Source organism: Ictalurus punctatus, chromosome 26 (assembly GCF_001660625.3).
Source record: "Ictalurus punctatus breed USDA103 chromosome 26, Coco_2.0, whole genome shotgun sequence".
In the NCBI taxonomy this organism is placed as follows: domain Eukaryota; kingdom Metazoa; phylum Chordata; class Actinopteri; order Siluriformes; family Ictaluridae; genus Ictalurus; species Ictalurus punctatus.
In genome coordinates, this window is record NC_030441.2 from 10,637 (window position 1) to 32,139 (window position 21,503).

The window sequence follows — 21,503 nt, forward strand, 5'->3', positions numbered from 1 at the left end:
GTTTAATCCTAAACATACCTTCAGGGGCATATTAAAATCTCAACTGATCAGGTTTCACACAATTTGCAGAGGAAGCCATACAGATATTATTTAAGGCACTTAGATCCAGGGGCTATGTGGGGAATTTCCTCAACATCCCCAACTAAGGCCTGTTTACTTTTCTCAGTAAGAGTTATTCTTGATGTGTAACCAATTAATAGTAGAATATTAATTTCCTAATATAAATTTTAGATGTATATGTTGTACAATTGTAATGTGCCATTCTGTTTGTAGTTCAAATTTAAACAATTACACAAAAAATGACTACATCAATACGTAAAATAATTCACCTACTGTAATGCCAGTAGTTTTTAATGTTTTGAAAATGTGTAGTTTTGAAAAAGTGAACTTGGCAGTGCATAAATCTTTTTAGCAATTGTATAAAAACATTTTTTTTAAAGAAATCATAGAATTGACTTGAAATTTAGTCACATTTTTGAATAATCAAAAAAATACATACTGCTGATTTGATTATGCAGAGCCAAAATGCCATAATATGAAAAGATGTCCTTTTGTTTAATTCAGCAGCATTTAGACAGTTAAAGTACAATAAATATCAGTGTAAACATATTACATTCACCACATATACGCACACGTCCTTCAATCTGTCAAAACAAATGTATAACAAATGATACTACAAAAAAAAGCACTTGAATAACTGAAACCAGTACCCTGAAAATGCTCCAACATTTCCCCACATTGAATTCTACAAAATACATTTATATACACATTTAAAATCTACAACACCTATAGACCCTAAACCAAGTGACTGACCGATCACTCAATAAAAATAAATAAATAAAAAACAAATGTTCAAGTGAGAAAGAAACGATCACTTTAAGTGCAAGACAATGTTTAGTGGGTTTGTTAACATTGTTTAATTAAAAGCCCCAAACAATGAAGACTTTATCGCACTTTAGGACGGGCTCTGATTTCATTAACACAGTGTTGGTGTTAGATATACTGCTGCTTCAATTTCTACTGTATTTCAACACCAATACAGCATGTTCAGGAACTTCTGGAACCTTCTCAGAATCTATATTCAAGTATATTATAACATTTGATGTTAAAGTGTTTAGCATTTATTTGCAAAAGTAAATTTGAAGAAATTGATGGATTTTTCATGCATTAAACCAACCTGCTCTTATACGTACCAGATACGACCGTGGAACAGATTTTATATTAGCTAATATAATTACAGCCTGCCAAGATTAGTTACATAATTATTTATAATAAATGAATAATTTGGTATGTTATTATGCAATAGAGCATCCCTATTCCTATGTTTGTTATATTTGCAACAATAAACTATTATGAGGCCATGATGACCAATAACGACACCTCATATAGCTATGAGAGAGAGAGAGGAAGGAAGAAAGAAAGAGACATTTCTCACTTAATAGCTCTTGCCACTTGATACCACTGAGTGTGTACACAGATTTTAAGAGTTACTACATAACACACAGTGCTACACTTATAAACACACTCATCCTTCCTTCATCCAAACTAAAGTAATGCTGACGTCGGACATCGTTACACGTCGTAATCAGGAACAGGTGAGTAACTGATTCCTCCAGTGGCCGGGGGAGAGGACTGGAATGGTAACAGCCAACACAGCACAGAGCCTGCAAACACACACCAAAGGTGCATATAAACGTGAAATATTTAACAAATGTGCCTTTAAACAGGAATCATTTAACAAATATGTCTTGAGAGCAACAATGAAAGAGGATTATTTTAAACTGCTGTGCAGTGGTCTCTGCGTCAACACTATTAGATATGATTCACAGGATCAGCATCTCCTAAAACACATTAAATATGTTTCTACTGAAATGTGTGTGATGTGTTTAACAGGGACAGATTAGTGAAATCTATGCATGAATCTAAGCAGGGCTCTGTTTCCCTCATTGCTGTACATGAACCAATGCATGGAGTCCTGACCGTCCTGCAACCCACCACATGAACATCAAAATGTATGCATTTCCTTTCAAATCCATGGAGTGTTTGAGTAATCTCTGAAACCCAGTAAGCAATCTGACCTTAAGCAACTTTCTTGCTGTTCTCCTCACAAACCAATACAACACACTGTCAAAGTCCAGCTCTTTAACGTGCTAGGACTCGAGCGCCAGCAGTGACTGCATGTTGAGTGTTCTTTAGTCCATTTTATTTGCTTTTTAATCTGACACAGAGAAAATTACATTCTCTGGCTTCTTCCTCTTAATTTTTCCCCCATTGATGCAAGAATGCTTTTCAGACACTTATTTATCCTCAGTAAGAAACATTCAGGACTTAATTGACTGTACATTCAGACCCCCACACCAGTAACATTTCCCAATTTATTTCAGATTCGGCTAAGTTCTATGTATCATGAATAATAATAATAATAATAATAATAATAATAATAATAATAAATATTATTATTATGTTTCATTTATATAGCACCTTTCCAGACCTCAAGGACATTTGAACAATAGTAATACAATGATAGCGTAATTACCTAATTCACCTCAAATCTACAGGCACAGCTAAAAAAAATTATATTGTGGAAAAGTTCATTTTTTTCCATAAATTAATTGAAAAATTTCATATATTCTAGATTCAATACACTTAGTGAAATGTTTCAAGCCTTTCTTATTTTTAATCTTGAAGATTTCGGTTTACTCATAGAAAATAAAAATCCAGTACCTCAATATCTTATCTAGAATAAAGAATTCATAACACAAATGTGGACCTGGTCGGGGCTTTAATCCTTTTGCATGAATGACTGCATCAGTGCGGCGTGGCATGAAGGCGATCAGCCTGTGGAACTGCTGAGGTGCTCTGGAAGTCCAGGTTGCTTTGATAGCGGTCTTCAGCTCGTCTGTATTGTTGGGTCTGGTGTCTCTCGTAGATTCTCTTTGGGGTTCGGGTCAGGCGAGTCATCTGGACAATCAAGCACAGTAATACCATGGTCAGTAAACCAGTTACTAGAAGTTTTGGCACTGCGGGCAGGTGCAGAGTCCTGCTGGAAAAGGAAATCAGCATCTCCATAAAGCTCGTCAGCAGATAGAAGCATAAAGTGTTCTAAAAACTCCTGGTAGACGCTGCATCAACTCTCGACTTGAGAAAATACAATGAACCAACGCCAGCAGATGACATGGCACCCCAAATCATCACTGCCTGTGGAAACTTCACACTGGACTTCAAGCAGCTTGGATTCTGTTCCTCTCCACTCTTCCTCCAGACTCTGGAACCTTGATTTCCAAATGAAATGCAACGTTTACTTTCATCTTCCCCGTGATTGTGTGTGTGTACTGAACCAGACTGAGAGATTAAAGACTCAGGAAACCTTCACAGGTGTTTTGAGTTAATTATCTGATTAGAGTCTTCTCAGGTCGACATTTCTGTATTATAAATTCTTTATTCTAATATTTTGAGATACTGGATTTTTGATTTCCATGAGCTGTAAGCCATAATCATTAAGATTAAAACAAAAAAAGGCTTGAAATATTTCACTTCATGTGTAATGAATCTAGAATATATGAAAGTTCCACTTTTTGAATTAAATTTTGGGGAAAAAATGAACTTTTCCATGATATTCTAATTTTTTGAGATGCACCTACAGTGAGGGAAAAAAGTATTTGATCCCCTGCTGATTTTGTACGTTTGCCCACTGACAAAGAAATGGTCAGTCTATAACTTTAATGGTAGATTTATTTGAACAGTGAGAGACAGAATAACAACAAAAAAATTGAGAAAAACGCACGTCAAAAATGTTATAAATTGATTTGCATTTTAATGAGGGAAATATGCATTTGACCCCTCTGCAAAACATGACTTAGTACTTGGTTTAAAAACCCTTGTTGGCAATCACAGAGGTCAGACGTTTCTTGTAGTTGGCCACCAGGTTTGCACACATCTCAGGAGGGATTTTGTCCCACTCCTCTTTGCAGATCTTCTCCAAATCATTAAGGTTTCGAGGCTGACGTTTGGCAACTCGAACCTTCAGCTCTCTCCACAGATTTTCTATGGGATTTAGGTCTGGAGACTGCCTAGGTCACTCCAGGACCTTAATGTGCTTCTTCTTGAGCCACTCCTTTGTTGCCTTGGCCGTGTGTTTTGGGTCATTGTCATGCTGGAATATCCATCCACGACCCATTTTCAATGCCCTGTCTGAGGGAAGGAGGTTTTCACCCAAGATTTGACGGTACATGGCCCCGTCCATCGTCCCTTTGATGCGGTGAAGTTGTCCTGTCCCCTTAGCAGAAAAAAAACCCCAAAGCATAATGTTTCCACCTCCATGTTTGACAGTGGGGATGGTGTTCCAGGGGTCATAGGCAACATTCCTCCTCCTCCAAACACGGCGAGTTGAGTTGATGCCAAAGAGCTCCATTTTGGTCTCATCTGACCTCAACACTTTCACCCAGTTGTCCTCTGAATCATTCAGATGTTCATTGGCAAATTTCAGACGGGCATATATATGTGCTTTCTTGAGCAGCGGACCTTGCGCGCGCTGCAGGATTTCAGTCCTTCACGGCGTAGTGTGTTACCAATTGTTTTCTTGGTGACTATGGTCCCAGCTGCCTTGAGATCATTGATAAGATCCTCCCGTGTAGTTCTGGGCTGATTCCTCACTGTTCTCATGATCAATGCAACTCCACGAGGTGAGATCTTGCATGGAGCCCCAGGCCGAGGGAGATTGACAGTTCTTTTGTGCTTCTTCCATTTGCGAATAATCGCACCAACTGTTGTCCCCTTCTCACCAAGCTGCTTGGCAATGGTCTTGTAGCCCATTCCAGACTTGTGTAGGTCTACAGTCTTGTCCCTGACATCCTTGGAGAACTCTTTGGTCTTGGCCATGGTGGAGAGTTTGGAATCTGATTGATTGATTGCTTCTGTGGACAGGTGTCTTTTATACAGGTAACAAACTGATATTAGGAGCACTCCCTTTAAGAGTGTGCTCCTAATCTCAGCTCGTCACCTGTATAAAAGACAACTGGGAGCCAGAAATCTTTCTGATTGAGAGGGGATCAAATACTTTTTTCCCTCACTGTATATACTCATTGAGGGCCCCCAGTCTTTCGTCTTTCCCCTCTTCACATTGACAGAAAATGCTGTAAGAGAGTTTTGAAATAAATGTCTAATTTATCTACTGTTTAATTGATAGTAGTGAGTTGTTGGTGTAAGCTCCTAAAAAACAAAACTCTATAAATGCTCCGTCAGTTACTGATATACAAAATGACTAGCACTATGATGTTGATATATATTTGGCAGCAATATTAGCAGGAAAGTGCAAGCTTTTGAAGCAGATCTGAGCATAAACAGAGAACTGCACATGAGTATGAGCAGTAAAGGACACAATACTGTAAATAAAAGTTTGCAAAGAAGGGAATCAATTCATCCATACGTGTGTGTTCACTTACGGAAAGATACGCACTCTTACCTCTTCCAAACACCTCCCTCAGCAAAGCCAATTTCGGTTTTCGGGTGTGTGTGGTGTGCACTGACTGCCCGCTGTTGGGTCTGTCCTTCATCAGTCTGTTTCTCATCTGCTCAATAGGGGTCTCATCTGTTATAATGGACACCAGCTGGAGAACAAACAGGCTCATGGCAAAATGGGACATCATCACATAATATGAATAATATATACACGTGTTTGTGTGTGTGTGCGTGCTTTCTATTGGCCCCATAATGAAATACTGAAGTAAGGTACACACCTGGTCATAAAATATCACCAGGACAAACACGCCAAAAAGAATGGACTCCACTAACAAGATGATGTAATGTGCCCTGTCATACAGAGGGAACAGTGACCAGATGTTGAACATCGTCAAAGCAAGAAAAATATATAGAATAATTCATAATCTTACAGGTTTACATCACCTAGAACGTATAAACTTTAGCTAATTATTATTCTAAAGGGTGCATTCGTTTTTTGTTCCCTCTCTCTCTCTCTCTCTCTCTCTCTCTCTCTCTCTCTCTCTCTCTCTCTCTCACACACACACACACACACACACACACAGAAACAGAGTTGAGCATCTTGTAGAACCAGCCACAGTTCATCTGGAGACTTTGACTGTCACACTCACTTCTTATGTGTGCAGTGAAACCAGGCAGCAGTTATTGTGTTTTTAATCTGAAAAGTGTCTCTTACACAAGATGCTTTCTTCACTGACATACAAACATTCTTCTGTAAGATTTAGTTTTGTGCTAGAAAACTAAAGTTTGGGGAATCTGAAATGTTTTCCTACTGACTCGATAATGTAGAAGTCATAAAAGGCAAAATCTATACAAAGTTTGTACTAAAAAATACTGGAGTGATAGATTTATTTTTCTTACTTACACTATTAGATGCTTACTGGGAACATCCTCTCCTCCGTTTTCTCCATCTCTTTCACTTCGTATACGCCACACCCATGCTGACACCACCAGAGCCATGGAGTACAGGCTGGCCATGCCTTTGGAGACATTAAAGATAAAAAAAAAAAAAAAATTTTAAATGCTTGTTAAATCCTGACCACACAACTCTCATTATTTAAAAAAAAAAAAAAAAAAAAAATTATTAAAAAAGTGCACTATACAATAAACTTTCATACAAGACAGTTATGTGTTTATTTTTTTTAATTCTCATAGCACAAAATCACACGCTAAAACACCATTTGTTTTGGTGTTTCCTTTATCCACAACTGACACAGAAACCAGTCCTAGATCTCAGCAGGTAAAGGATGAGAAGTCTGGGGTCCGGCAGAAGCAAGACTTGAACACACAAGCTACAGCTGAGTAGCACTGACCACTGGCTCGAATGCCAACATCGCCCGTTTTGTAGTTAAGAACATTTGGATTAATTTAGCAATATAACATTGGCAAGTGTGCGGTTATACTGAATAAATATACTGAATAAATAATCAGTATAACCACTTGATTGTGAGCGCAATGTTGGCGGTGGTGGCTTGATGGTTAAGGCTCCAGCTCTGGGTTACTGATCAGAAGGTCGGGGGTTAAAGCGCCAGCACTTTCAAGCTGCCACTGTTGGCCACATGAGCAAGGCCCTCAACCCTCTCTGCTCCAGGGGACGCTGCATCATGGCTGACCCTGCACTCTGACCCCAACTTCCTAACATGCTGGGGTATGTGAAGAAAAAAAAAAAAAAAAAAAAAAGAATTTCACTGTGCTGTAATGTACACGTTACCAATAAAGACTCATCTCATCATGTATTTATATTTTCAGTTGGTACCTTACATTGACTACTTATACTCACTGGTCACATTAATAGGAACACCTGTACAGCTACACAGTCATGCAGTTTTCCAATCAGCCAATCATGTGGCAGCAGCACAATGTATATAATCATGCAGATTCAGGTCCAGAGCCTCAGTTAATGTACACATCAAACGTCAGAATGGGGGTAAATGTGATCTGTGTGACATTAACTGTGAAAGATGTAGGTGCCCAGACCAGGTGATATTATTCCAGTTTTCAACTGTGCAGTTTGAGTGAGTCTGTCCCCATGATCGTCTCATATTCCTGTTCTTGACTGACAGGAGTGGAAGACAAAGTAGTCTTCTGCTGTTGTAGCCCATATACCCCTAGGTTCAATGTTTTGTGCATGCTGAGATACTTCTCTGCTCACCATGGTTGTACAGAGTGATTATTTGAGTTTCTCCATCCTTCCGGGCAGCACAAAAAATCTGGACATTTTCCTCTGACCTCTCTTATCAACAAGGTGCCTCCACCCACAGAACTGTCACTCACTCAATGTTTTTCGCACCATTTTTTGTAAACTCTAGAGACTGTAGTGTGTGAAAATCCCAGGAGATCAGCAGTTTCTGAAATTCTCAAACCAGCATGTCTGGTACCAACACTCACACCACGGTTAAAGTCAGATCACACTTCTTCATTCTGATGTTTGATGTGAACATTAACTGCAGCTCCTGAGCTTTATTTGCATGATGTTATGGATTGTGCCACTGCCACATGATTAGCTGATTAGATACCTGCATAAATGTGCAGGTGTTCCTAATAAAGTCAACAATGGGTACACTTTACTTTGATTAGAATGGTAGCTCAGTCAGTCATGACTCAAAGCTCTAAACTCTTTTCCTGACAAAAAATTTATAAATAACTAGGGCTGCACAATTAATCGAATATCGATTTTGAAGGCCCACAATTACATGAACATGATTGACTGCAATATTGACGGTTAAAGTTCGTCCTCCACTCATAGAAAACTCCGCTGTTTTCTCCACTCAAATCAAGCACTTCCTACACTTACAGCCAATCACATAGAGCAGAGCAGGAATGACATCATTCTGTAGTGCCAAAACCCGGAAATGGGGTTAGCATTTTAGCGCTCGAGCTGCCAGCTTCACTGCGAGCTCCAGCACTTGCGCGAGGGGAAATCATGACACTAGCACGATGCTAAGTGGCACTACAGAGGTTGTTGGGGACATTAAACCTCATGACGCCGAACGGGAAAAAACTTTGCAAATAAACTCAGGACTCTACAGGGCGACCATTTCACTCGCATTTGCGACTGAAGTACTTTGTGCGACTGTGACTAAATATTTATTTGCACCGGTGCAAGTGACCTGTTCGGAGTTGTATAATACAATCAGAATAAAAACTACAGGAAGTCCAAAATGCATCTACACCGCGCAACAGTTACTTTCACACTGCTTTTCATCTTCTCAGTCAACCAAACAAGTGTGCAAATACTACAGAGAAGCCATTACGATGACGAGTAACACTGAACATCATCTTCTCTCAACTTCCCAATCTCACAACCGCCATCTTTTATTGATCTCACACTATGTTCCTAAATTCTGCCATAATTGACAAGCTCAAGTTTTCTCATGCCTACTTCTGAGTTATATTGTGGCACATTAACGCTACCATCTCTGAAAAAATAAATAAATAAATAAAATAATAAACTTCAACTGTGCTCCTAATTTTTGGAATCTCCTAAAAGAAACTGTCTTGCGTCTCTCCTCCTATAAACACTGTTATTGCCTTTTCTGCAGATGCCTGAATTGTTTTCATTTGTTAAAAACTGTTATATCTGATGCATATTTTCATTTGGTTGATGGTATTTTTATTTACCCTATATTTTGGGTGCAATTGTATTTATATTGTGCTTCTACGAGATGATGCACTTTAAAGATCAGTCTAATACAATAAAGATTTGTACATTATCAGGAATGTAGCACAACATGGTGGTGAAAGCAGCGGTCCGTTTATTTAAATGTGATAGTACAATAAAAATGTTGTCCCTAAAATCAATAATTGTCATAAATAATCCAGATATCAATATTGATCAAAATAATCGGGATTATCATTTTGGCCATAATCATGCAGTCCTATAAATAACACTTGCAAAAATTATTCAAATACAATTTTGTATTTTACCTATTAATTAATAATGCTGTACAAGGGCTAGACCAATGTACTATTGGTATTTGAATTCAATCCAGCTTTATTTGTATAGCACTTTTAACAATGGACATTGCCACAAAGCAGCTTTACAGAAATATATATATATATATATATATATATATATATATATATTTTCAGAATATAGATTTTAAATAATAAATTTGTCCCTAATGAGCAAGCCAGAGGCGACGGTGGTGAGGAAAAACTCCCTGAGACAATAAATTATCTCCCTGAGACAAATTATCTGTTGCGCTACATGAAGTTGCACTTCAGGTGTCTCACAGCTTGTGTGCTCTTGACATGAACAAGTAGTGTTCCCACCCCCAGTCTGGGCTGGCTAGAGGGAGACCCACCGTCCGACTAGCCACACCTACATTGAAGCCACTTTTCCACTGCACAGTACGGCTCAACTCAACTCGCTTTACTTTACTATGCTTGCTTTTCCACTGCGCTTTAGTTTTGCCTCAACGCGGGCGCCATCTTCCACTCGCCTTCATGCAGGAATAATGTAGTATCATCGAAGCTCTGTACAGATACATGCTCAGGCCGTATTCCAAATGCCTTTCCTTTTCACTGAACACGGACCCTATCAAGGATGTGAAATAACAGCGTTCTAAAACCCACGTAGTGCTCAATATGACTCAATAAATGCTTGTTTGGAAATCAGTAACAAGTGATTTAAAATCTAACCTTCATTGTAGTTTTATCTGTAATGAAATAAACGATACATTATTTTCAATTAATAGAATATTACCGTACGCAAAGTATGTATTAAATGACATTTATTCAGGAACAATACAGAACCGCTCGTTAAGGAGAATTCCCTACTCCCTCAGTGCGTGGCTCACATTTAGTATCGGCTCGGCTCGCTCGGAACCTCGACTGAGGTGGTACTAAAAAAAGTACCAGCTACTATCCACAGTGGAAAACCACCATTACATTCTTGACTTTTGGGAGACGCCCTTATCCAGAGCGACTTGCATTTATCTCATTTATACAACTGAACAGTTGAGGGCAGCTTGGCGCTGCTTTTTTAACTCACAACCTCCCGATCAGTATTAACCACTGAGCTAGCACTGCGCCCACATCTACGGCACAGGCTCTGGCTCCATGGTCTCTACAGCACAGGCTCTGGCTCCATGGACTCTACAGCACAGGCTCTGGCTTCAATTTTCACAACATGGTAACTTTCAGTTGGAACAAAAAGAGGCTTCAAAACACAATGGAAGTGCCATGAATGGTGCCATGTCAAATCAAATCATATCATTATTTATATTTATATTTATTTATATATATATATATATATATATATATATATATATATATATATATATATATATATATATATATATATATATATATATATATATATATATACACACACACACACATACATACACACACAGTAATTAATCTGAACATTCTACTTTCTATTCTACTGTCAGACCTGCTCATGATATAGTCGGCAGTGTTACAGTACTCCATCTTCATAGTAAATTATTATAAATTAAAGCATAACTAAAGTAACTAAACAAGCCCTTCACACTCACCAGTATAAAAGAGAAATTGGACGAAGTACTTCTGGTTGAGCTCTCCAACACAATTATTGATCCTAAAGATCATTAGAGCAAACATTCACACAAAAACAAACCAATAAATAAAGTGAATAAAGGAAAAGATAGTGTGATTGAAAACAGTCTGAAGAATTTGAGAATAGACAGAGATAGATGAAGGAGAGTGAGACTGACCACGGGCAGTGGTGATCCATGCGTCTGATGCAGCGCTGACACACTCTACAGTGATGTGCACGAGGAGGACGATATGTTTCACAACGACTACACACAGTCCAGCCTTCACAACCCTTCACAACAAATCAAAAACAAAAAAACAGTTTTCATAACACTATACATTTTAAATTTGCCTAAACAAAAATTTAGATTCACAACACACACAGCAATATTAATCATTAATGTGGGACATTCAATAATGTACAAGATTTATTTTATAATAAATTCCTGAACTGACATTTTTAGTTGGAACTTCTTTCATGGACATGTTAGTCCATTTTCAATTTGGTTAATCGTTTCTTACGTTACTCACATTCACTTACCCGCTTTAATCCAGCTCGCACATATGTACACTTGCAAAGCTTCAACTTCCATAATATCGTCTTTATTAAGCAAATTTTCACCTTTATTAATTAAAGCCATCGCTCGTCATCTCATGAATCAGTAACTAACCGCCATAAGGACGTCAGAGCAATACAAACCACTAACTTCTGACAGGAAAAAGGAGCTTAACTTTAATACTATTCAAATCCCACAAATGACTAACAAAAGCAGAGTTATAGGTATAGGACACTGAGTATCACTGCCTTGATATTGTTTAAGCAGCAGGTACTGTATGTTTGACACATTGCACAGTAAAGTGTTACCTCACCCGGTCATTCACACGACTGGACTGAGACCTCAAGTCTGAGAAATCAATGGCTGTCTCAGGAAGAGGAACCATACCTGAAAAATTTTTTAAATAACCATCTCTCAAATGTGTGCAGCACATCAAATATATTCAGAACATGTGTGTGGTGGCCAGGGAAATCCTTCTCAGGGTCAAACTGTGACCTTTCTACTGTATAGAATTGTAAAAACTACAGAATTTCCTGGACGTTTTCCATTCAGTACATTTCTCAACCAGAACTAATGTTACGTAAAGTTAAGCAGAATTTTAAATTCTCTCAAAAGTGAAATAGGAGAAAATCACATTTACATTACATTTTAAGCATTTAGCAGACACCATTATCCGGAGCGACTTACATTTATCTCATTTATACAACTGAGCAGTTGAGGGTTAAGAGCCTCGCTCAGGGGTCCAACAGTGAAAGCTTGACAGTGCTTGGGCTTGAACCCCTGACCTTCTGATGAGTAACCCTGAGCCTGTAACCACTGACCACCACTGATCCACATTTAATGATTTCATTCCAAATCCACTGAGAAACAAACAGATCCCCTAAAAGCTCCTACTATTTACTGATTTCATTTGAATTTAATACGTGATGAATAAGATGTAACCGTATAATATTTTATGTTAAACACAATCAAAGAATGATGCATTGACAACGGGAAACGAGTTCTCATTGTGATTATTAGCATCATCCACCTCAGTCTAACCCTAACCCACCAATTTTGAACCATAAATTAGTTTTATAACTATGACAACAATATAAAACAACATAATCTAGATAGCGGTTGATCGTGATCTACCAGTGCATTCTCTGGACCACACTTTAAGAAGAACAGCTCAGAGAAGCATTATATATAAACATTAAACACACCCAACCCTTGGTTTGGTTAAACCTATACCCATGAAATTAGACAAAGAAATGAGGTACAGGTTATGTGTAATGATACAGGTACAGGTGTGGAGATGAATCTCACCTGGGTCAGAGAACACAGCTTTTGAATGACAAACCAGAAGTAGCAGTAATATGACATTAAAGACAGATCCATGAAGTGTGCACCATATACTGTAGAGAAAAGGACAGAAAACACCTTAAAATATGAATTTATTCACGGTTTAGAATAATGCCATCAAAAGGGGGGGCCTCCACAAAACAAAGGTTTAAACAGGGCGCGCGCGCGCACACACAATCTGGAGGCAATACACGCGTGTTCTGTGGATGTGGGAGGAAACCGGAGAACTCGGGGAGAACATGCACAGAACCTCCACACAGACAGTAACCCCAGCTGTAACCGAACCGGACCCTGGATCTGTGAGGAGGAGGAGGAGGAGGAGGAGGAGGTGGGACACTACCTGCTGCAGCACCGCGTCACCCCGCATTATTTTATTTTAAATACGACATAATGACGGAGACTTACCTTCCAGAGTAGGCTGGGATCAGAACATACTGGATAACAACGTAGTCGGCGTAAAATACACTAAAATAAGTGAGAATGAGACAGATAAACCCGCACGGGTCTCGCCTACAGCGTAGCAGAGCCATCTTACATCTTATCAACTTCCGGGATTACGCTCGGATGGTCCAATCACGATCGCGGCTAAGTGTGACGTAATATTTCTTAAACGAATCATTGACCGGCGTTTCAAATTTATTATTATCATTATTAAGGTTAGTCATAAAAGTAGTAATAATAAAAATTAATAGAAGAAAACAATCAAATTGTTTAGATTTGATTGGTTAATGTCAGACACTACACACACTGGTTTATGTTAATGGTAAACTGAAATCTGGCCTCTGAATGGCTCTGTGTCTCTTGGCTGTGTGGTTTGAGTTTTTGCTACCACACTTTTCAGGAATAAACGAGTGTTGATATGTCTATTAATCTGATCTAAATCAATCAAACATGCCACAAAGTGTAACGTTTAGAGCCTAAATAACCTTCACACATTAACCCTCTTATCAGTGTAGTCACCTTGGTGGCAGTACATCAGAATACAGAGTACTAGAATATTAAAACTGCTCATTCTTTCTACAACAGAATTATCAGACATGTGCAGTAATTACCCGCTGAATCCACATGATGGAATTTTAAAAAACTGAAAAATTAGGAGAAAAAACCTGGACTCAAATGGTTTAAAATACTTAAATAATAATAAAAAAAATAATGAGTATAGATTTCACACAGGAGGAGCAAAGTAAAAGAAGCAAACACCCTGCTTCAAGACAAATATATAAATGTACGTTTGATACACCAGCACTCTGATGGAATGATAAAGGTCTTTATTTTTCAGTTACAGAACAACAAGTTTCTCATTAAGAGCAATCTGAGCTTGAGTGAGATTCGCCAGGTACGTCACCATCAGGAGGTCCTGCAGAAAACAGATTATAAAGTAAGCACAATAAACAACAAAAAAACAAACAGAGGAACTCTTATAAAGACCATAAAGAGACACTTACATTAATGTTGGAGTTGAGCATGCTCTCAAAGTCCTCTGCTGAGATCTTGGGTACTTTTTTGACCAGATCCATTAGATAACGGCCAACACTGTTATCTGCTATCACCTTTCCAGACTGGTACCAAATAAAAACATAACAGAGTAGATTTGTATTTATATAAAAACACTTCAATTCATTTGTATCGTAATTAAAACAAATCTGAACTCAAAGAGCAAATTTCACATTTTCTTTTAAACTCCTCACATATGAATCTTTATCATTAGCATGTCTTCTCCAACAGCATCCCAGATTTCTTTTATAATCAGTTCCGAGTTGACTTTTTCCAACTGAACTTCTCTCATGGCGCATTTTCACTTTGGATATGTTTCCTACATTACCCATAGGTACGGTGGGATTTTTCCCATGTTTCATGTCTATCTAAACAGAGCAATGCGGCAGAGCTTTAGTCCTTTAGTCTGTCCAGCTCTCTCCCCTCCTCATCTGTACACTCCGATCTAACACACCAGTGTCCAAGTATTAAACTTTCACACTGATACCACTGTCAACAGTATCACCAACCCACAGATGTGCACCAGACTCACTAAACATCACAAATATTTCTATACAAACATACTGAACGTGTTTCAGGGTGGAGTTGAACTTTATCAGCAGCACGCACTCACCAGCACATCCTCAATGTACGCCAGGACTATGGTGAGCATTTCCTGTATGCGTCCAGCTGAAGCAGCCACCTGAGACAAGTCTGAGGTCAGACCGTTGGTGCGACTGGGAGACGCACGAGTCCTCTGGAGAAGATCAACTACAGAGAAACGAACACAGGAGCGGTCAGAACATTTCTGTTTAAAGGTACACTGAAAAATACCTGTACTGTTATATCTGGAGAACATGAATCAAAAGGCATATGCATGTTAGACTGCTGCTGTGATTATGTTCCTTTGGTTCCAGATCACATCCAGGAATCTTCACACTAACGTTCTACTGAATCTTCAATTCAGCGTGCACCAACGTGATTTAAAACAATTCTCAGTGTATCTACATTCTAAACATGATGGCCTGTTTCCACTGTGTGACCCATTTTAAAAGTATTTAAAGTAAAATGCTCTACCTCAGCTTCAGCATATGCTACAGTGAGAAAAAGCCCAAGTTTTCAAATCTTTTACAGTGAAACTTTTAAATAATCCTTTTGGGGGGGGGGGGGGGGGGGCGCGAAGGAACTCTGGAAGGAAATATACAAGGTGCTTTTTCATGCTTGTTGTATTGCCAACATTTTTGATGGACCTCACAAACAGTGCATGTGTTGTCCAGTTTTTTGGTCCTTTCAATTAATAAAATCTGCAATGTGTCCACATGGTCACTTTAAAACAGAGTAAGCAGGTCCAAGCGTGTCCATCGTCAAATCTGCTAGCTACCTTAGCTATTTTCTAATGTATACATGGTGCTCTTCATAACCTTCTCCTTTACACCTCACCATCAGTTTGGTTTAAATGAGACAACAAAAAGCTATGAATTGCTTCACATATTATTTCTTAAATAATAAATAAATAAATAAATAAGAATCTGAACTGTTGTCCTGGGAGGAAAACTGCTGTAGCACACATTCAGGAAAACTCCTGTGACTAACCTCCAATGCGCTCGGTGTCGTAGTAAATATACTTCACTGTTAACGGTGTGAACATCACGCCGACAGTTTTCCCTGGAACTCCCATCTGTGCACTGAGACATCAACCAAACAATCATAAAAAAACAAGAACAGAAGAAAGCCAAAGCCCCACATGAGTATATAACAGTGGTAGAATACAGCATGAGGATAAGAACAGTGATGCTCTTATAGAGCCCCACAGTTATGGAACAGTCTTCCTATTAGTGTTCAGGACTCAGACACAGTCTCAGTGTTTAAGTCCAGGCTTAAAACGTATTTGTTTACTCAAGCCTACCCTGACTAGATTCTGTTCTACTACTTCACAGTCATAATTATCTTTTTTCTCCCTCTCTCCTTTCGCCGAGCCCCACATGAATTTATGGAGATACTAGAGATCCAGATCCTCTCTGCCTCTGGATAGAGCTCAAATCCTGGGTTGTTACCCTTCTGAGTCGGGTTCCTCTCAAGGTTTCTTCCTCTTAAAACATCTTAGGGAGTTTTTCCTTGCCACCGTCGCCACTCAGTGTCTTGCTCAATTGGGATAAATTCGCACCTTTAATATCTGTACACCATGTTGATATTTCTGTAAAGCTGCTTTGAGACAATGTCTATTGTAAAAAGCGCTATACAAATACAATTGAATTGAATTGATGCGCGCTGACCTGACGTACGCCCGGATGTTCATCTTGTTGCTCTGCAGCGCCGTGTCCACGGTCAGGTGGATGGGGTTCTGAGCCTCACGACTGTAATACTCATGAATTAATACAGAATGTTCTGTAATGTCATATCCTGTGGCGTACCTGCACAGAAAAACACAAAATACAGCTGTACACACACACCACACCAAAAACATTAAAGAACTCAATGAAACCCCACGTCACCGAGCTGACACTCACCAGCCGATGATGACTTCACTGGGAGAAACTTTCTTGTGAAGCTCATACATGTTCTTGGCAAACTCCATGTCCACCGCCACCTGGAATATTGTAAGGACACAATGACTTCAGTCACACACACACACACACACACACAGTGTGTCTCTCCCTCTCACAGACACACACACACACACACACACACACACACACACACAGTGCGTCTCTCTCTCTCACAGACACACACACACAGTGCGTCTCTCTCTCTCACAGACACACACACACAGTGCGTCTCTCTCTCTCACAGACACACACACACAGTGCGTCTCTCTCTCTCACAGACACACACACACAGTGCGTCTCTCTCTCTCACAGACACACACACACAGTGCGTCTCTCTCTCTCACAGACACACACACACAGTGCGTCTCTCTCTCTCACAGACACACACACACAGTGCGTCTCTCTCTCTCACAGACACACACACACAGTGCGTCTCTCTCTCTCACAGACACACACACACAGTGCGTCTCTCTCTCTCACAGACACACACACACAGTGCGTCTCTCTCTCTCACAGACACACACACACAGTGCGTCTCTCTCTCTCACAGACACACACACACAGTGCGTCTCTCTCTCTCACAGACACACACACACAGTGCGTCTCTCTCTCTCACAGACACACACACACAGTGCGTCTCTCTCTCTCACAGACACACACACACAGTGCGTCTCTCTCACAGACACACACACAGTGCGTCTCACTCACAGACACACACACACACACACAGTGCATCTCTCTCACACACACACACACACACACAGTGCGTCTCTCTCACACACACACACACACAGTGCGTCTCTCTCTCTCACAGACACACACACACACACAGTGTCTCTCTCTCTCACAGACAGACACACAGTCTCACTTCAAGATTGACAAAACTGACTGTTTAAAAATAAACCTCAATGAGTTATAGTGAAAAAGGCCCCATCCAGCTTTTACACTCACTCAGTTTCACAATAAACTCTTTAAACCATTTATCTGGAGTCCAATATTGTACTTACAATTACTGGCCAGTTTAATAGGTACACATACGTTTTACATTATACTGTAGGTGGACAATAGGTCTCTCTAAAATCTGCAGCACTCAGAGCACCGACCCGATATTATTTACAAACTGAATCATTCTCAGCACAACTAGAACACTGGGTGTGTGTGTGTGTGTGTGTGTGTGTGTGTGTGTGTGTGTGTGTTTCTGATCCACCAGAAAAATGCCGTTTAAAACAAACGGTCCGTATTCACTGCACTGGTGCACTACTTCTATAATATATAGCTCATCCTTCTGCACTGAGATGTAGTGCATTAGCCACGCTAGACAGAATATCAGGTCCTTACCTCATCTTCAGATTCATTGTGCGGAACGGAGAAACAGTTGGTGACCTCTACAGAATGTTTATCTATCGTTCCTGTACACAGAAAAAATATAACTGTATATGACCTGTATCTACAGAAAATGATAACTGTATATGACCTGTATCTACAGAAACCACTCTACAATCCTTCAGTCACATGCCCATCTCAACAGGCACGCTCATGTAGCATTAGCTTCCAAAAACGAGTGTTCTTCTACAACAATCATTTTACAGGTTATACAAAATTCAAATCCAGATTTAAAGATCTTACCTAATAATGTTCCAATCACACGACTTGCTCCCTCATTCCTGCGCTCGTAGGAGTCAGCGATAGAAGCGAGAACCACCGGGTGGATTTTCACTACAGGGCCGTGGACCGCCATCTTTACAAGAGGAAGTGAGACTGTGAGCAAGAACCGTAGAAGAACTGCGTGACAAACACCGGGGGATTCTCCGCTTCTGCCCCCTAGTGGCCACTAACCGTTATAGCACTAATAGCACGAAGGCACAGAGAGAGAGAGAGAGAGAGACAGACAGACAGACAGACAGAGAGAGACAGAGAGAGACAGGGAGAGAGAGACAGACAGACAGATAGAGAGAGAGAGAGAGAGAGAGGGAGAGAGAGAGAGAGACAGACAGACAGACAGACAGACAGACTGGGAGAGAGAGACAGAGAGAGAGAGAGAGAGCCCACGACTCTGTATCTCCAACTACACTGTTATGAAGCATTACTCATGCACAAGGGAAGGGAACAGGAGATAGTTTGTGCTCCAAATACATAAAAATGAGCAGATTTGAAAAAGCACATACACATTCACAAACCTCATGAATAAAAGCAGTTAATAAAAAGCCTGAATTCAATTGTTAGTAAAACATCATGAAAAATCTAGGTTGAGGTTGCAATATTCCAGATTTCTGGTTTTCAACAGTACTGTATGTAAATGTACATTATTTTTTTTAGAATGTATGTAAAGTAACGTGGGTAAGAAATAGTCTCACAGGATTCAGAATTCGGAATTCGAAGGAGTAGTACGTGAAGTTGGAGGCTCCTGCTGATTTCGATTAAAATTGTAATTAATTAGCGCTTTTCGGTCATATAATATATTTTGACTTATTCTACTCTCTTTCCTTGTTTGCATTTTTAACTTTGTGGTACGTTAAAATGTCTGGAAAGAACACGAAAACCCGTGGTAGCATTCAGACACGACTGAGGCCTAGTGTGTGCGCCGCGAGTGAGTCCCCTTCTCCCCCTGATTCCACATCGCCGAGCGGTGACCCTGACTTCTCCGCACTCAGGCTCGAGCTGCTGGCTTTACTGAGGAAGGACATCGCCGATATCTTTAAAAAGGAGCTCCAGAATCTCCGACCGTGACTCAATTAGAGAATAAATGTGAGGATTTGGAGTCGAGGTCACGGCGCAATAACGTTAGGATAGTGGGAGTTCCAGAGGGCGCTGACGCCTGTACAACCGCTGCTGTAGCGGCCTTGTTAAAAGAGGCGTCTGGTCTGGAGAAGGAGCCGGTTCTGGACCGGTCCCACCGGACCCTTCAGCCTAAGCACAAGCCTGGTGAACATCCACGAGCTATTGTGTGCAGATTCCACTATCACAGTGACTGTGTTGACATTTTACGCCGTGCGAGAGAGCTCCAGCGGATTAAAGTGAGGGATTTGACCATCTCCGTTTCCTCTGACTACACAGCCAAGACCGCCCGGGCCCGGGCCACGTTTAACGAGGTTGAGCGTCAACTTTGTGGTATTGAGGGCGCTCGCTATGGAATACTTCACCCAGCTCGACTTCGCATTACATATAACGGTGTTCAGAAGGACTTTATTTCAGCGGAGGAAGCGGGAGACTATGTTAAACTCTTGATATCGGGGTGAACTGCATCACCTACACAGCGGAGTCTTTTTCGCTCTTCTTTTATTATTATTTTTTGCACTCGGCCTTCCAGCTCCACAGAATTCGGATTTTTATTGAAGATATTGTCGTTGCATTACTTCACCTAGATTTTGTGGACTCACTCCTCTTAAAATCTACTTCTGTGTTAATGTGCTTCTCTGTTTTGATGCTCTGACCGGGTTAGAGTTTCTGTTTATTTAATTTTATTAGTGTTATCTCCTCGGCTTTACGTGCCACACTGTTATATTATTTGTTACAAGTCTTTAAAAGGTAAGGACGTTATATTTATTATTCCGTGCAGACTGTTTATCAGTCTTGGTAATTTTGTTGGTTAGCCCAGTTTACTCTCCGAGTTGTTTTCACATTGTGGACAACGTTCGGTTTTTGTAGGATACACTGCTGTCTCATTTCTTTATGGAGACTGTGGGTGTGGGTGTTTGGAGGATTGTGAGAGTAAGCAGAACATGCCAATGCTTTGAAGGATGTAATGTTATTTAATTGTGAATCTGTTTTTAGAGTATTTAAACTTAACATGGTGAACAAATTATATTATAGAATTCAGGCAGTTTTACTGGGGTTATCTCATACAGTGTAGCAAGTAATAATCTGGAAAGACCTTTGTAATATCGCAGTGTAAAACTGGATTTAAAGAGAAGCAAACTAGTAAATGAATCACATGTAAATGAATCATACGTAAATGAATCACATGAAAATGTATCACTTGAATATGAATCTCATGAAAATGAATCACATGTAAATGAATCACATGTAAATGAACCATATGAAAATGAATAAATAAAGACAAGAAATAGTCTCACAGGAGAAAGTCTGCAGAAAAGTCTGAGACAAACAACCCAGCAGATGATTTTCTAAAGAAAATCAGTGTGTTAAAAAGAACAGATATGTTTTAAATGCTAATAGTTCTCACACCAAATCGGTTTTGTAAATATAATGAAGCTTTAGTGCATTACAAGTCTGCAAGCTCTAAAATTCAAGATACTATAATATTTCCACCTTTACAAGGAAATGTATCCCAAAGTATACTTTCTATATTAATAAGACACATTCACAATCAAACTGTGTATGTGTGGTTTCAATACAGTGTGATAATGAGTCAGTCACCTCTGTGCAATAAATCAGACAGAGATGCGTCTGATGAGTCTGATGATTTAATTAACTGTCTGTGCTACATTTCCCTTTCCACTGCACAACTCATTTTCTTTCTTTTTTTACAAAAAAAACTGAGAATGTATTCAGTCTATTTCTGTACAACACTCTATTGTACTGCCACAAATGATAAATTATTTGA

At 39.7% G+C, this 21,503-nt stretch overlaps 2 protein-coding genes across 5 annotated transcripts; both read right to left on the minus strand.

Annotated features, from left to right (window-relative positions):
- Nucleotides 1–319: 319 nt before the first annotated feature.
- Nucleotides 320–14,072, minus strand: zgc:77880 (zf-DHHC domain-containing protein). 4 transcript variants are annotated; one of them, XR_008393571.1, is made up of 10 exons: nt 13,326–14,072; nt 12,885–12,973; nt 11,890–11,963; nt 11,199–11,311; nt 11,001–11,062; nt 6,362–6,476; nt 5,736–5,808; nt 5,462–5,606; nt 2,771–2,961; nt 320–1,664 (listed from the first exon to the last, which is right to left on the minus strand). XR_008393571.1 is itself a non-coding variant. In XM_017456821.3 (9 exons), the coding sequence occupies exons 1-9, from the start codon at nt 13,448–13,450 to the stop codon at nt 1,573–1,575; spliced, it is 888 nt and encodes a 295-aa protein (XP_017312310.1). In that variant the 5' UTR covers nt 13,451–13,834; the 3' UTR covers nt 320–1,572. The 4 variants fall into 4 exon arrangements, 3 of the variants coding, with proteins under 3 accessions (XP_017312310.1, XP_017312311.1, XP_053532294.1); XM_017456821.3 differs by lacking the exon at nt 2,771–2,961 and having other exon boundaries at nt 13,326–13,834; XM_017456822.3 differs by lacking the exons at nt 2,771–2,961; nt 11,001–11,062 and having other exon boundaries at nt 11,885–11,963.
- A 99-nt stretch (nt 14,073–14,171) lies between these two features.
- Nucleotides 14,172–18,724, minus strand: eif3f (eukaryotic translation initiation factor 3, subunit F). The gene is made up of 8 exons (XM_017458052.2): nt 18,566–18,724; nt 18,278–18,348; nt 16,901–16,980; nt 16,667–16,804; nt 15,987–16,078; nt 15,028–15,164; nt 14,366–14,479; nt 14,172–14,277 (listed from the first exon to the last, which is right to left on the minus strand). Exons 1-8 carry the CDS (start codon nt 18,675–18,677, stop codon nt 14,200–14,202), a joined length of 822 nt encoding a protein of 273 aa, XP_017313541.1. The 5' UTR covers nt 18,678–18,724; the 3' UTR covers nt 14,172–14,199.
- Nucleotides 18,725–21,503: the final 2,779 nt, after the last annotated feature.

Excerpts from the sequence above, each read along its gene's own strand:
- eif3f (XM_017458052.2), bottom strand. The coding sequence starts at position 18,677 with ATGGCGGTCCACGGCCCTGTAGTGAAAATCCACCCGGTGGTTCTCGCT. Across the intron at positions 14,480-15,027 it reads CGTACATTGAGGATGTGCTG|TCTGGAAAGGTGATAGCAGA; the intron begins GTGAGTGCGTGC and ends ATTTGGTACCAG. Across the intron at positions 14,278-14,365 it reads TGCTCAACTCCAACATTAAT|GACCTCCTGATGGTGACGTA; the intron begins GTAAGTGTCTCT and ends TGTTTTCTGCAG.
- zgc:77880 (XM_017456821.3), bottom strand. The coding sequence starts at position 13,450 with ATGGCTCTGCTACGCTGTAGGCGAGACCCGTGCGGGTTTATCTGTCTC. Across the intron at positions 11,964-12,884 it reads AGCTGTGTTCTCTGACCCAG|GTATGGTTCCTCTTCCTGAG; the intron begins GTGAGATTCATC and ends AAAATTTTTCAG. Across the intron at positions 11,312-11,889 it reads CCAGTCGTGTGAATGACCGG|GGTTGTGAAGGCTGGACTGT; the intron begins GTGAGGTAACAC and ends TTTGTTGTGAAG.